This window comes from Juglans regia, chromosome 7 (assembly GCF_001411555.2).
Source record: "Juglans regia cultivar Chandler chromosome 7, Walnut 2.0, whole genome shotgun sequence".
NCBI lineage: Eukaryota > Viridiplantae > Streptophyta > Magnoliopsida > Fagales > Juglandaceae > Juglans > Juglans regia.
In genome coordinates this window covers 3539093-3555594 of record NC_049907.1, presented here as the reverse complement: position 1 = coordinate 3555594, position 16502 = coordinate 3539093, and the positions used below count along the sequence as shown (strand labels likewise).

Here is a 16502-nt window from a genome sequence, read left to right as displayed (position 1 = left end):
CAATCCTTTTTTGTACACATTTCTATTAATAAGTCTTTAGTTGTTTATAAAATAACCGATTTAACTAATAGTTTATTGAAAAATTACAGTTTCAACATATATAGTTCAAGTATCAAAATCAAGTCTTCTCTCAAACTGTTTTTTTCTCTCAACCGCCTCTCGAAGGTCATAGGGACAAAGACGATTGAGGTGAAGGTGATTAAGTATTCCTGCTTCCTAGGAAGGTGAAGGTGATTAAGTCTCCTTGCTTCGTCGGAAGGAGGAGGTAGTATCTGCTTGTTACGGTGGGCAGAGAGTGAAAATTGAGGGATTAGAGAAGAAATGAGAGAGGCTAGTAGACCGATAGTTTTTCAGGAGCTTGGATCTAATAATTTTGTAATTTCCTTCTCTAATGTAAGGGATAAGAACAAGGTTCTGGGAGATGCCCATGGTTATTTGATAACCACTTGTTTGTTCTTAAACCTTATGTTGGAAATACCCAAATACATTCAATGGATTTCTTTCATCAAAGCTTCTAGATCCAAATGTTCAATTTACCACTGGACTGTATGAACCGAAAGATGGGTGAGATGATAGGGAATATGATTGGGAAGGTAAGGGAAGTGGAGGTTCAGGAAGAAGATGTAGCATGAGCTCAATATCTACGGGTGAAAGTTGAATTTGACTTGAGGAAGACTTTAGCAAGAGGAAAAATAATTAATCTGCAAGGTGATAATATGTGGCTACCCTTCCAATACGAAAAATTATCGAGAATGTGCTTTCAGTGTAGATGTATTGTGCACGAAGAACAAGGGTGTATTCAGAAGAGTGGTAGTGAAGCTCAATTTGGTCCTTGTCTGAGAGCAAAGTCGATTGGAAGAATGAGAAATGCAGAGCCGCCAGACATTATGAGTTTTTTAAGTTGGAACTGCCGAGAGCTTGGGCTTGAGAACCCTCGAACAGTTCAAGACCTTTGCTTGTTGGTAAATGAGAAGAAGCTCAAACTAGTTTTTTAATTAAAATCATGATAAAAGTAGGAAGGGTGGAAGGATTGAAAAGAAGAATGAGAATGAAAGGTTGTTTTGTAATGGAACCTGTAGGGAAGAAAGGGGGTCTGGCTTTGTTATGGGTTAGTGATTTGGATTTAGAAATTCTAAACTACTCACAATGACACATTGACAGTTTGATTAGAAGTTAAGGGGGATGGATATGTAGTTCTTTTTTGGCTTCTATGGCCACCCTGATACCATGAGAATGAAGTTGTCTTGGGAGTTGTTGTCCACATTAAGGCCTAAAAATGGGGAGGCTTGGTGTGTGACTGGAGACTTTAATGAAATAATGCTCTAGTCAGAGAAAGAAGGGGGAAGACAACGTGAGGAAAGGTTGATGGGGCAGTTTAGAGAAGTATTAGAGGAAAATAACTTGTCTGATTTGGGATTTGTGGGGAGTCCCTTTACATGGAGTAACAGGCACACTAATCATACTTTCACTAGCAAGAGACTTGATAGGCGTGTTGCAAATCAGATATGAAGAGAAAAGTTTAAAGATGTGAAGGCGAAGGGGCTCACTACTAGAAGTTTTGACCACATACCAATTTTGCTATCCATTGTGGAAGTTTCTAGCAAAAATGTGAGTAGAGCAAATAAGTTTAATTTTGAAGCCAAATGGTTGAAAGATGAAGAGTGTGAATTAGTAATGAAGGGTGGTTGGTCAGGTTAGGAGTCCAGTACTGATCCTATGAAAAAGGTTCAATAGTTGTTACATTCTTGCAATGGGATCTTGAAGAAGTGGGCTAAAAATAAAGATAGTGATAGAGGGAAAGAGATAGAGAGATTGACTGTGAAGATCAAGAAGTTACAAGATAATAAAGGACCAGAAAATGTTAAGGAAATTAGAGAGTTGCAGAAGGAGGTAGGGGTGTTGTTAGTGCAAGAAGATGTCAAATGGAGGCAGAGGGCTAAGAGAAACTGGTAGAGACGGAGTGATAAGAATACCAAGTTTTTTCATGCTTGTGCAACCCAGAGAATGAGAAATCAAATTCAAGCAGTGATGGATTCTCAAGCCAGATTGTTGGAGGATCAATAAGGCATAGCATGGCTTTTAATAATCACTACTCAGAAGTACATAGAACAGTTGCACCATCGACAACAGTTATTGAAACCTGCCTGCAATCTATGGAACCTAAAGTGACAAGGGCTATGAATGAAGCACTACAGAAAGAGTTTACTAAAGAGGAAGTGGAAGTTGCACTACACCAAATTGGCCCATTGAAGTCTCTAGGGCCAAATGGCTATGGGGCCTACTTTTATCAAACATATTGAAAGATTGTGGGGGAGGATGTGTGTGATGCTGCTTTTAATTTTCTGAGAGGTGGAGGTATGTTGAAGACTGTTAATCATATTTTTGTTGCATAAAATAGTGGGAGATTATAGGCCAATTAGTTTATGCAACATGCTGTACAAAATCATTTCTAAGACTCTAGCTAATAGACTGAAATTGGTACTCAATGAAGTCATCTCCAAGAATCAGAGTGCTTTCATCCCTAGGAGACTCATTACTGACAATATTATAGCTACTTATGAAATTCTACACTCTATGAAAATGAGGCAGAAGAGGGAGTATGGCATTAAAACTTGATATCTCTAAAGCATATGATAGAGTAGAATGGGTGCAGTGATGATGAAGATGGGCTTTAGGGATAGATGGGTGGAGTTGATAATGCAGTGTGTGTCATCTGTATTGTATGCAATTTTGGTGAATGGGAAACCAGGAGCTACAATCCTACCAACAAGGGTTTGAGATAAGGAGGCCCTTTGTCTCCATATCTATTCCTTATTTGTGTGGAGGAGTTGAGTACTTTGATTAACCAGATAGAAGTTGGAGGGGATTTAAAAGGGGTGTCAGTGGCTAGAAGGCGTAGATGACTGCACTGTCTTTGGACAAGCTAACTGGCAGGAATGGAGGAGGATCAAGAGTGTGCTTGAGTTGTATAAACAAGCCTTGGGATAGAGCTTAAACAGACATAAGACTTCCCTCCTTTTCAGTTCCAATACTCAAAGAGATGAGATAATTAAAATAGTTAAGGACGTTAGAGTTATAAGGGTGCAAAATAATTGTGAGAAGTATTTGAGACTACCAATAATGGTGGAGAGGTCTCAATATAATACCTTTAGAGGGATAAATGATAGAGTGTGGAATAAAATCTAACTTGAAAAACCAGTTCCTCTCTCTCTCGGGGAAGGAAGTGTTGTTGAAGGCAGTGATACAAGTAGTCCCTACATACCATATGGATGTCTTTAAACTTCCTAAAAGGCTATGTAAAGAGATAGCAACTTTAATAGGCATGGGGTTTTAAACAAAATGACAAAAAGATCCAGTGAAAGAGCTGGACAAAATTGGGGATGGCAAAGTCTGATGGAGGCTTGGGATTCAGAGAGCTCGAAAGTTTCAACCAAGCTCTACTTGCTAAACAATGTTGGAGAGTGCTTACCACGCCTAATTCAGTTGCAACAAAGGTACTACAGGAAAAATATTTCAGACATACTGAGATTTTAAAGGCCAAGCTTGGTAGTGGGCCTTAAAAAATCTAGAGAAGTCTTTAGGGTTCTTTAAAGCTGCTAAAGAAGGGGTTAGTTTGGAGGGTTGGGAATGGTGAGCAAATTAGTATTTGGGGAGACAAGTGGATTCCTAAGCCATCTTTATTAAGCATTCAATCTCCTATTAAGAATCTTAATGCAGATACAAAAGTGAAAAAATTGATTGAGAATGGTATGTGAAATTACAAGCTGGTAAGGGATACTTTGTTGGAAGATAAAGCAGAAATTGTGTGTTGTCTTCCTAGTCAAGCAAATTCCCAAGATAAAAGGATTTGGACTTTCACAAAAGATGGGATCTATAGTATGAGAAATTCATACCACCTTGAGATGTGCAGAAAGACGAGGGGAAAAGTGGGTCCATCTAATTCTAAGGTTGGAAAGGGTGGTTGGAGGAATTTGTAGAATTTAAACACACCAGAGGTTGTGAAGATGTTTATATGGAAAGTAGTAAGTAATAGCTTGCCTACAAGACAAAATTTAGCTAGAAGAAATGTGGTGGAAAACTCACTTTGTCTAGTGTGTGGTCTGGAATAGGAGTCTGTCTGTCATGTATTATGGAGTTGTAATGCAGCTGTAGATGTGTGGGCTGAGAATTCTAGTCCTATACAGAAGTGGCATCGAGATGAAGGAGATTTCCTTTATCTGTGGCAGTTGATGGCGGAAAAGTTACAAAATGAAGAGTTAGATTCTATGGCAACAATTATGAGAAATATTTGGCTGAGAAGAAATATTTATGTGTTTGAGGGTAGATTCAAAGGGCCTACTGAGTTGTTTATACAAGCTCAAGAAAACCTCTCAGAGTTCAAACAAGAGCATGTTGATAGTAGTAGGGAGAGAAATGGCAAGACAGTGGAAAGAGGAGAGACTAGTTGGAAGATTCCAAAAGCTGGTTTTGTGAAAATAAACTGGGATGCGGCTTTGGGTTTGGAAAAGAAGAGAATGAGAATGGGAGTAGTGGTGAGGGATGAAGAGGGAGAAGTGTTGGTATCCCTGTGCAAGGCAAGAGAAGGTATTCGTAATCCAACTCTTGCAGAGTTATATGCTTTGTGGAGGGCTCTAAAGTTGTATGCTGAGTTGAACTGGGCAAAGGCCATATTTGAAGGAGATGCGATGGTAGTGATTAAATATGTAAATAGCTCAAGAAGCAAATGAGAATGGAATGGATAGATAGTTAAAGATATAAAATAAATTTTTTACAATAGACAGGATTGAAAAATACAACATACTTATAGAGAGAGTAACAAAGTAGCTCACACCCTAGCTAATATAGCACTTATTGTTAGGGAAGAGAAGATTTGGATAGAAGAAGGGCCTTTGGACATATATACTTTTGTATTGCAGGACAAACTGTGTAATGGTTAGTTTTTTATGAAACATAGAATGGAGGTTTCTGTTTCAAAAAAAAAGTATCAAAATCAGATTTAACCAAGACAATTTCGAGACTTTTTGACATCAGTGAAGTTGTTCTCTTTTTTAATGTCTACTCATAGTTCAACCACACTTCATTATTTATTTTGATAGTGCATAGAGCTTGCATGCATTTTAGAATTGAGCTGTAGAAGAGGTTGGGTTCATCAAGTGGTCAGTGTTCTTGCCCGGCTTGACCTTACTCGACCATGTTCTGGGTTGAAGGATCGTTTTAGATACTTACTAAAATTGTAAATAGTTATGACAAAAAAAATTACATTACCTGATGTAATATTCCAAAATAAGTCAATTAAGAAAAGATGAATTATATAAAATATGGTTATTAGAAAGAGATGAAGTTTTGGAAAATATGAGAGTCAAGAGATCTCACATCTATGAAAGGAGCAAAAATAGACTGCCATTTGTTGGTCAGACGAAGTAAACTTCTACCCCTAGAGTGTTTGAACCTTCTGTTCATTTCACAGTTTTATGCCATTTACGACCACATTAAACAAAGATAAGAAACCAATATGTAGGGGTGTGAACTAAAGATGGCAACTCGATCAATAATGAACTTTGAGCAAGCAATTTTCCCCCATTATGCAGGGCATATTAACACTCAAACTGCTTCACATAAAAGAGTAACACACCGTCTTCATTTGGGTTTTAGTTGATTGGTCTCTCAGAAATTGATGCCCTTACTTGTGGCAGGCAATTAGCCTATAATTTGCAAATAAATTTTACAATCCAATCCATGGGCACTTAAATCAATGATGAAATGACTGAGTCAGCATTCAGTGCTCCCAAACCTACAGACACCGTTGAAAAAAGGTTTGCCCCACATATCCACCAGCCATAGCCCTTCTCACATTAGCTTCAAACATCTTTGGATGGTCTCTCAACACCGCAGCTGCATCATGATTAAGAGGATCCTCGGAATTTGGTTCCTGCACACAATTGAAAAAAAAAAGAATACACAACACTCAGATATCGGATGGATGGCAACAAAATTACATAATCTATGCACACACATCAAGTAATACCGTGAAAAGATGATATAGCCCATAGATGATGGTGTTTATATTAAGGACAGGTTTCCAATCTTCCCGTAGGATGTTGAGGCAGACACTTCCTTCCAAGTCAATATTCGGGTGATAGACCTGCAAGGAGGACCGTCTATAAATGAAGCTACCTTACCATATAAACCAATGAAAATACCATCTGAGAAATCAGTGAGTAAAAACAGGACAACTATGAAGATAGAATGATCAGGTCTACCTTCGTTTTGCACTTGACCTTTGGTGCCTCGTGTGGATAGATGGGAGAAACTTGGAAGGAGAACAAAAATGTGCCACCCCTGGAATGACGAAATATTCGAATTGTTATTGCTTTCAATATTGAATGAACATGGAAAGGAACCAAAATTTTCGCTGTTAAATTACCAATTGTCTCAAAAATTTAAACTAACAAAAATATACTCAATCGAACATTCTACCTCACGTGTAGAGTAGACTCCACTTTAATAAATGGGCACAACACAAAAAATATTTAATTCAAATAGGGTGTAAAGAATAATGTCCAGATTCAAAATTATGAGATAAATACAAATATGGAAAGAGATTAATACCATTTAATTTTCTTACAATCACAAATAAAATTTAAATTCACATTTTTTTTAGCAAATTCTGGAGACAACAGAGGAAAAGTCCGTACAAATAATATCCTTCATCAGGTCGAATAGAAACCTCAAAATTCATCAGGTCATCCTTGCCATTGGGAAATGATATGGCACACGATTTTGGTAGATTCAGCTCAGAGATATCTGCAAGAAATCAAATGCACAATGTAAGCAGAAACTCCTATTTTGTATGAGATGGCAAAAACTAAGACAGTAATTCTATACCATGAACATTTTCTAAAAACAGAAGGGTGGGTTTGGATAGAGAGTACAGATGAGATGAGATGAGATGAAATGTTTTGTTGAAAGTTGAATAAAATATTGTTAGAATATAATTTTTTAGTATTATTTTTATTTTGGAATTTAAAACAGTTGAATTCTTTATTATATTTTGTATGAGAATTTGAGAAAGTTGTAATGATGAAATGAGATGAGATATTTTGTGTATCCAAACCCACCAAAGAAAAGGGAAAAGTATACCAAAAGAGATTAGTATGTACTGCATCATACTTAATCTGGAAACCTAAGGTTCTAAAAGAAACCTGGTCACGGAAATTTAGGTAGCAGGATATTTTTAGCGAATTCACAGCAAAATAAGGAGAGGTATTACCACCAACAATAGAAAAAATGCCCTGTTGGCCAATTAACCTGCCAAGGGCCATCTTTGAAACAATTGAAAACTGGTCCTCTGCCGCTACAACTCGCATTATTTTTTTATTGGCACCGGAAGTCCAAGCACAATGTCCCGACTAATCCCCAAAGTGCACAGGCCCTCAGCAAAGAGTTTCCCACAAGAGCATATCAAATAATTCAAGGCGAAATTCCCCAATCTGATGACCCTTGGAACTTTTTTGCACTCAAGAGGATTTGAACCTTAGACTTTGAGGGAGCATACCACCAAGACCAAGACCCTTACCACTTGAGCCAACCCCTAGGGGCGACATCCCATATTATTAAACCATAGCAGCACCAAGCCACTACTTCTGCAATCAAGAAGGTTAAGAAGTTAATATTTCATTCCTCCTCCTAAGACTGTCTTCAGTCTCTGGTTACCCTAACTTGATCTGTCCTTCATCACAATCTGTAGCTAAATTGATACTGATGACCTCAAAAACAAATCCATGATTTAATCTATTGCAGAAGGTGTCAGTTGTGAAGTCCGGTATTGCTCATATACTGATTGTTGATTTAAGCACCACAAACATGGGAGCCCACAATGAGCATTGTCACACCCAAAACTTTAGGGTCTATTTTAAAAAACTAGGGGTTTCCTTTTAAATCAGGCTTTCCATTTTAGGAAGTAAATTTTGTTTGTTCATTTTAAACTTTGTGTTAGACTTTGTGCTATAAATTAGAGGAAAATATAGTGTAGGAAAAAATGGGGCGGTGCTAGTATTTCTTGAAGCTGCTAGGACTCTTTTGGGATAAGCTTTGAGCTGTTCCAGATCTAAAGAAGTAGAAATCAGCCTCATGTATGACTCAGCCGGTTTGGATCGAGAGATGATCTCACTATTATTCACAAATTTCAACTCACGGAATGGAAACATACTCGCCCTATCACTCCCAGCCAAGAACCCTTCTCTAAAAAATCTAAGAGTTAAATTCGTACAGCCCTATTGCTAGGTTTTTCAGGCAAAAAAAAAGATCATATGACTTGAAAACTAGAAAAACAAAGGCTACTATGAGTTCAGAAAGCTCCTATAGGAATCTCTCATGATGTTCATCAAAAAAACCAATCCCTAACCCTAGATAACTGCTGCAAACACCAAGGAAAGTCTCTGCCTTGTTGCGGCCAGCCCTAGTAAGAGAAAAGCCAAACTTTTTCTACACATACTACACTGCCATAACCAGAGGAAAAAAGCCCCCTCTTGCAGCCTGCTACAGCCTTGTTTTCTTGAGGTCTTCCTTAATCTTTTTAAAGAAAACCCAACGAAAGTTGCTGCAGTTTTAGGAGAATGAAAAACAGCCTCAACCCCATCAGATTTATCCCTGTGACAGCAACTTTAAGTAGGTGATTATTGATGCGCTTGTCTTCACTAAGCGAAAAGGTAAGTAGCACGATCATGTATAGTAAATAATGCTGTTTAAATTATTATGCTACGTAAAGGCCTTTGTCAGAAGCCCCTTTTATGTACCAAGTCATGATGAAAGAGATTTTTGAATGCCATGATATAATAAACTGCAAATGCTATGATATGATGAATGAAATGATTTCATGTTGATGCCAAATTATTATATGTTTTGCATGCATCATGATCAAATGAAAATAAAGAAAAGTCATGACAGAAGCTTTAAAGAATGGCCGTGAGAGATACATGGTACCAATGCAAGCTACGGGTGAATGTGCATATTCATTGTGATGTGTTAAGCAGTTCTACCTGTGGCCACAAGCTGTGGGGCTGGTGCACAACCTTACACACAAGGGTTCAAGTGTGTACACCATAAGAAAAATGAAAGACAAGTTTAACATCACAGCAACCCACCGCCATGGCCTCCCACTTAAACCGCAGTTTGATCCCAGGAGGAATCGAACCTGTGACATGGAGCCCATGCACACACACAAGTTCGCCCTTACCACTTGGGCTACCCACGGGTGGGTAAGTATTCAACTCGTTTTATATGATCACAGTTTAAAATATGACGTGTTGCTTGATGGGTATTCAACTCGTTTTTTTTTTTTATGCTTTCTAACTCTCCAGAAAAAGAGGGCGATGTTGAGCAGACGAGCTAGATTTGGATGATATGTCAAGCTTTTGCATCAGACCCTAGTATCCAAGGATAAGTGTTTCTACACAATAGGAATGTCTGATCTCCATTTGTTCACTCTATGAGACTATTTTTACTTGGCAATTTCTATGTTATCTTTTACAGTTTATTTTTCAAATAAATAAGGAAATTTAGTTTATGTTGAACCTCTTTGCAGGGTGCAAGTTACGAATGTAATAATATTCCAGGAAAGGGGTGTTACAACCATAAATTGTGAGGTAATTTATTTCAGCCAAATATACACATTCAAGCCGACACAATCCAAACCATTCTCTATGCCCTCTCAATAGATGGTACTACTTACTCGACGTTTTCACATGATATTACAGTAACACATGCTTCAAAACGTTTCCTAGAAGTTCTAAACAGAATTCCAGCATAGTCTAGACACTTTAATATAACTAACCCCCTAGGAAAAACAAGAATCAGTTGAAAGTAACAATACGAATTCTACTAGTAATCCAAACCCATGAAGACGCAATCAGCTAAAAAATCAGCTCTAGCATTAAAGAAAAAATAAAGTACTTAACATCTACTAATTTTCAAACTCACAGTTCAAAAATAAGAAATCCTTTAAGAACTTAGAGAGTATGTAAGATGCATAATGTAGAGTTTCATTATCTACTAATAGTCATAAACTTTTTTATAACCAATTCATAATCTCTATAGCCATAAACTTCCCATTGAACCCAGACCCAATCGAACTTCCTTCACCCAAAAGAATAACCAACTTTACTGAATAAGTCATCCAATCCATCTCTTCCACCCCTCCCTATACCTTAAAGTTATCGTAACTTACACTACACAACCTGAATGACCTCACTATATGGAAGATAGAAACCTTTATGAAGACGCAATTCTCCAGCTGTTTGCTTCTTTACAGGTGCCCCACCTTGGGAATTTTCAGCAAGTTCTCTCTGCTTTTCCTTTACTTTGAATAGCCTAATCATATCTCCTACACAAAAAGGTATTACAATTAGCCTGCAACATACGTTTTTGTGCTTAAAAAAAATCAAATGCATCAGCATTGTTGAAATATCAGTTAGGTGATCAATTACAACTGTCACAAGGCAAAACAACACCAAGTTAGATCTCAAAATGCAATCATCACTCCAAATAACAAGTAATCAACCCATCAATCAATTCAACAACAAGACATACATCCTTCTTAACCAGCCACTAAATAAAACGGTCAAGAAATTTTCTGATGCAGCAATTCTTTCTTCATTTTGATCAAGAAGTGGGCCTTCCTCCTACATTTTTTTCTTGAGTAATGCAAATTATATTGAAGGCACAAGGGGTGCGTGACCCAAGTACACATGAAGTATGGACTAGGATACATGTAACTAGCAAGAAGGAGAAAAAGAGCTATAATCCTTAAAATCTAATAGGCTGGAAACTTGAAGGCTGTTGTGAGCTTTAGTCCAAGCATAGAGATTGATAAATAGGGGTGCAAGTCGGTCCGGTCCGGCGATGGACCGAACATTTTTGGTCCATCATTTTTCCGGACCGGCAGCTATCGGTTTGGTCGGTCCATTCGGTCCGGCCTTTTTTTTTTTTAAATCAATTAATAAAAAAAAATTATTTAAAATACTAAATTAAACTAAGTGACTTATTAATGTGGATTATGTAGCAAACTCAATAAAAAAATATTTTATATGGTCAATGATAATAAATTAGACGAAAATTATATTATTAATTTATATAATTACTATATAATTAACTAATTGATATTATATATTAGTTAATTCATGAAATATTAACAAGTATTAATAACATATTTAAAATTTTATATTGTTGATAGTGATAGGTTAGATGAAGATATATATAACATATTGTTAATTTATAGAATATTAACAAATATTAATAACATATTTAAAATTTTATAATGTTAATTGTACAATTATTATATAAATAATATATATAAAATATATATACTTTTTTTATTTTTTCATTTAGTCCGGTCCGGTCTGAAAAAAACCTTGGACCGTGGACTGGACCTAAACTTTTCAATCCTCTAAAACGTGGACCGAGACCAACCGATCTCAATCTCGGTCCGGACGGACCGTTTATCACCCCTATTGATAAACAATATGGCTTTTGGCTCTGTCACTACCCTCTCACAGTCTCCAAAGTTTGGCATTGCATTTTTTCCAAATGCGCCACATTAAGCATAGAGGGCCATCCAAACTCTTAAGTGTTGGTGGCTACCACAAGGATTCTGCCAACATGCCAATAAGCCTGCCACCCTATGGCTACATATAAGTGCTAGATATAGCTACATATATGCTCCTAGCCAAATTACAATGCAGTAAAAGAAGGTCAATATTCTCCCCATTTTGGTGACACATACAACACCATTCCACTACTACAATATGTATTTTCCTCAAATTATCCATTGTTAAAATCTTTCACAAGGCAGCCATCCAAACAAAGAAACATACCACGCAGACGCCTTGTTTCTCCAAAAACGCTTCTAGGGAAAAGAAGGCCAATTGAAGGGATGAGGAGGAGGAGCATTTTGAAACGGGACTATTTAATAAAGCGAGAGAAGTCCCCCCACCCAAAAAGGCCCAATGACCTCATTTGAACACCATCCTCACAATATGCTACCATATTTGGCTTCCACGAAACAATCACCAGCCTCCCTCTCAATGGCATATTATCATAATCATTTAAGGGTCAACCAACAAACCATTGTGAACATATATATATATATATATATATATATCCCTTGTGTGTATGACACACTACTTTTGTCCTCAGAACTGAGGGAAACTACCAACATTTGGCATCTAGCTTATGTACAGAAAAGCCTAATTTTCATGCTTGCAACTATACAGAATTATTTCTTTATCCTTTCTCATTCATAAATTTGAGGCCTTAATTCCCTTACTTTCCAAATAAAAAGGAAATCTACCAATAAAAAAAATAAAAATGAAATTCTTCACCTCTTGTTAAACCATGTGAATATATACAAAAGTCTGCTTGAATGATAAAATGGAAGCAATTTAAGGGTGCAGCTACCGCCTTTTCACATCTAGCTCAAGTACAGAAAGCCTAATTTCCATGCTTGCAACTATACAAAAATAGTTCTTTTTCCTTTCCCATGCGTAAATTTGAGGGCTTAATTCCTTAACTTTAAAAATGAAAGAAATTCTTTAACTTTCAGCACATCATAAATTGCAGCAGAAATAGACGCCCTACGTCCCCCAATAAGATTATTATAAGAAGATAACAAGCTGGGAAATAAATATATATATCTAATTGCTTAGACTGGCATGGTAAGGACCAAACCAAAGCAAATACATATAAATGCCAAAACTCAAGAATGAACAAAAATAACGTCATTTTAAGCTCTCCAAGGAATCCTCAACATTTCTTCCTTTATCTCAAGTTCTACAAAATCAACAATACATGGAAGGATTGCCCTGGTTCATAGACTTCTTATTTTCTCTTCTGTTAATCAGAAGAGAAAAGCTCCGCATCACCACTTTAATAATGTATCAAAATACCACAGAAATGGTCCTAAAAACTCAAACTAAATAAAGTGAGTTTCCAATCAAATAAACCTCGCATTTGCGTACATATAAATACTCACTCAGGCGCCAAAACCCAGATGATATACACAGTGGTATCTACATTCATTTTTGGGAAAAAAAACATAAGTTAAACAATCCCAAACCTGAATCTTGTTAAGGAAAGCGCGGATGAAGATTACACAATGATATGGAAAGGGCTTGAATGAAGCAAACCTGCTCGAAGAAAGGTTGCAGGGAGAAAAGACGGTAAATTTCTGTGATTGAGGCGCACAACTCGCGAGCTGTTGGTCGGACGGTCGGGCAAAATTAGGAAACAGTGCACGGATTAGGGAACAGAGGAAACAGGCAGGGCAGGGTGGACCTCGCGATCTGCGGCTCAGCCTGATTCAGTGGGATAGAAAGGAATACGGAAATGGTGCCCAGAACGTGTTTGCTTTTTTTGTACGCTGAGGCTAGCGGTAAGCATGTGGAAACTAGTATGGATAGGAACGTCACGTACAGAGGTGGCCCAACCCAATGGGCGTGTTAGGGCTATTGAGATTCGTGCTCATCATGTGGGCGTGTCGCCATGTCATTTTGCGATCAATATTTCAGAGAAAAAATAAAAGCAACATGAAATGTTTGATAGATGATATTGACAAATTACACCACATATTTTTCATTTAATTAAAATGTGATTTATTATTTTTATTTTTTATTTTAATACTTAAATATGTATGTATTTAAATAAAATGATAAAAATCATAAATTATATAATTAAATAGATATATTTAGTGTATAGATTCCTTATAATATTTCTCTTGATAAATTTTATGTAAAAGAAATACTTTAATTTTATAAAAATAAATTTATAAATTGAGTTAAAAATATAAAACCTTGCTAGATTATTATGAAATTGATGTAGCTTCGTTTAAATGCAAACGTGGAAGAGAGTACAACAATCACTTTTTGCCAAATTAAACCATACTTTATAAATTTTAAATTATCTAATTTTCGTTTACATGCGCTATTCCATAGTAGAATTGAGGTCATATGAAATTTGTTAGATTACTCAGGTTTAGTTTTTGTTGGAATTGGACTCATTAGATGTGTAATATGCGTCCCTTATATTATGAGACACGAGCCTAAAACTCGTACAATGCGATGATTGTTGTGTATGTTGTGAATTAGGGAGAGAGATTTAGAGAGTGACCAAGTTTTATAGTTGAAAAATTCGAAACTATTTATAAGGGGATTTATCTGACGAAACAATATAAATGTTGAAATAGTAACTTTGGATGGAAACTTGAATCGATTTATATCTTTATATATAAGAAAAGAAATGAAATTTAAAAATTACAACAATTCATAATGAAACATTACTTTTAAAAAAATTATCGCTCCATAAAAATAACACTTCAAGTTTAATTGGTAGAATGTATATTTTTATGGGTAGAATGCCACATCGGAGTCATATTACTCCGCTTAAAATACAAAACAATATAAATGTTGAATTAGTACTTTTTGGTCGAATCTTGAATATGTTTATATCTTTATATATAAGAAATTAAATGAAACTCAAAAGTTATAATGGTTCATAATGAAATATTGTTTTTAAAATGTTTACCGCTTCATAAACATAACACTTCAAATTTAATAGATAAAATGTCTACTTTTATGGATAGAATGTCACGTCGAAATTATATGACTCCGCTTTTATATATAGTAGTAGATGTATACCACATCTAATGAATCCAATTACAAGAACTAGGGCCAAGCCAAATCTATATTTTTAATTTCCAACTTTAATCCTTAAATTAAATAACTAATATTTGCTCATACTAATATTTATCATCTTTAAAACCTTGTCAAATTCATAAATACTGGGATGATTGAAGTAATAAAGATTTGTGTTGATACCAAATAAACTAGGCCCAACCCAATAGGACAATCATCAAGAGCACGAGGAAAAGAAGGAAGATGAGACGAGACAAACCTAAAAGGCGTAATAAAGCATTGGAAGACAAGTAGGGGTGATCATTTTTCGATCTAGATCAGAAAAAACCAATTGGACCGAATGGTTTGGTCCGGATCAAATCAAAAATCATTTTGGTCGATCTTGATACATGGTGTCTTAGAAATTCGGTTTTCGATCTAGTCCTTGGATGTATTTTTTTAGACCAAATCGAACCTAATCAGACCAAAATGTTTACATATAAATTTCTTATATATAATATATTATTTTATATAATAATTATATAAGTTAAGTAATTAGGTAATATTTTTAAGATACTTATATTGTAAATAAGTATGAATAATTTATGAATAATAAAATTATTTAATATTCATTAATCGTATATAAAATGTTAAAATTTTAATACATGCCATTATGAATACTAATGTTCTAAGTTAGTAGCTACAGTTTCTCTTTAGAATGGTAATGCCGAAGTTGTTGGTTTAACAGCAACCAATGCTATGCTGACACATCAGCCAATCCTCTTTGGAACGGTAAACTCTTGCACTGCATCACAGCATAGCAAAAGCAGAACTCCCACTTTCTCCTGTGTGTGTTTTCCTCCTGTGAAAAGAGACCCACTTCGACACCTTCGCACTTAGCACCCACCCCACCGCTGCACACTGTACGACTGTCACACCGACAGAGGAGCTCCAAACTAGACCGACGCACCCCTTTAAACCATCGTGTCAGGGCATTCAAGATCCCATTGAAGTTGGTGGATTCTAATAGGGCTTTAGCAATCATCTCCCTCGCAAACTTCCAAATGTAGTTCAATCCCACTAATAGCTCGGTAATGGCAGCCTCGGTCTTCTCTTTGTTCACAAAAAATAGCGTCTGCAGAAGCATCATATTTGTTTTGGGCACCAAAGTTTGCTGCTCAAAGCTCTTTTCACTTTGCCATTTTATCATATTATGTGCTAATGGTGAAAACCAACCCAATATCCTTCCCAAGGCCTCCCTCCACTCCCTAGCAAGAATCAAATCGCTCTCTGAAAACCCTATGGATCCCTTCAACCTATCCCTCAGCATCGAACGTATACTGCTTGGTAACATTGCATAAAGATAATCCTTGGCATCCACACCAACCAATTATGGTGACTTGATCATCTTCTCCATCACTATGATCAAATTCGAGTAGTGTAAGGCTAAAGCTGCGGCACCTAGCATAGTTGCTGAGGGCTTTAGGAGCTTGGAGTTGGACTCGAAAAATCCATCAGCCAAATCTTTCTTTTCTCAAGTTTTGAGCTTTTCATTAATGGTCCTGACATGAAAAGGTAAGAACTTGGGTTCTGAGGAAGGAGAGGGAGTCGAGAGTGAGGAAGAAATTTTTGCAGTGCAGTCCAGGCTTCCAAATATGGGGTGTCTATATGACCACCATTGGGGGCTATTATTTGAAGGAAATCGGAAGGCCTTGTGGGAAGATATTTTCTAGTAACTATTAACATCATAAATATAATTATAATTTATTATTTACTAAGTTATTTTTTAATGAATTAGTAATTAGTTACATAATCCACATTAAAGAGTTCACTTAATTT

At 36.3% G+C, this 16502-nt stretch overlaps 2 protein-coding genes across 4 annotated transcripts; both read right to left on the bottom strand.

The window, feature by feature from the left end:
• Nucleotides 1-5515: 5515 nt before the first annotated feature.
• On the bottom strand, nucleotides 5516-13436 carry LOC108995365 (NEDD8-conjugating enzyme Ubc12-like). 3 transcript variants are annotated; one of them, XM_018970932.2, is made up of 6 exons: nucleotides 13182-13436; nucleotides 10268-10381; nucleotides 6696-6804; nucleotides 6261-6339; nucleotides 6026-6142; nucleotides 5516-5929 (listed from the first exon to the last, which is right to left on the bottom strand). In XM_018970932.2, exons 2-6 carry the CDS (start codon nucleotides 10374-10376, stop codon nucleotides 5792-5794), a joined length of 552 nt encoding a protein of 183 aa, XP_018826477.1. In that variant the 5' UTR covers nucleotides 10377-10381; nucleotides 13182-13436; the 3' UTR covers nucleotides 5516-5791. The 3 variants fall into 3 exon arrangements, with proteins under 3 accessions (XP_018826477.1, XP_018826478.1, XP_035547937.1); XM_018970933.2 differs by having other exon boundaries at nucleotides 5548-5929; nucleotides 13112-13430; XM_035692044.1 differs by lacking the exons at nucleotides 10268-10381; nucleotides 13182-13436 and adding an exon at nucleotides 7271-9322 and having other exon boundaries at nucleotides 5548-5929.
• Nucleotides 13437-15312: 1876 nt separating this feature from the next.
• On the bottom strand, nucleotides 15313-16328 carry LOC108995313. Its single transcript, XM_018970851.1, has one exon. The coding sequence runs from the start codon at nucleotides 16015-16017 to the stop codon at nucleotides 15421-15423; it is 597 nt and encodes a 198-aa protein (XP_018826396.1). The 5' UTR covers nucleotides 16018-16328; the 3' UTR covers nucleotides 15313-15420.
• Between the last annotated feature and the right edge of the window lie 174 nt (nucleotides 16329-16502).

Excerpts from the sequence above, each read along its gene's own strand:
- LOC108995365 (XM_018970932.2), bottom strand. The coding sequence starts at position 10,376 with ATGATTAGGCTATTCAAAGTAAAGGAAAAGCAGAGAGAACTTGCTGAA. Across the intron at positions 6,805-10,267 it reads AGAATTGCGTCTTCATAAAG|ATATCTCTGAGCTGAATCTA; the intron begins GTTTCTATCTTC and ends GATTTCTTGCAG. Across the intron at positions 6,143-6,260 it reads AGGTCAAGTGCAAAACGAAG|GTCTATCACCCGAATATTGA; the intron begins GTAGACCTGATC and ends TCCTCCTTGCAG.
- LOC108995313 (XM_018970851.1), bottom strand. The coding sequence starts at position 16,017 with ATGTTACCAAGCAGTATACGTTCGATGCTGAGGGATAGGTTGAAGGGA.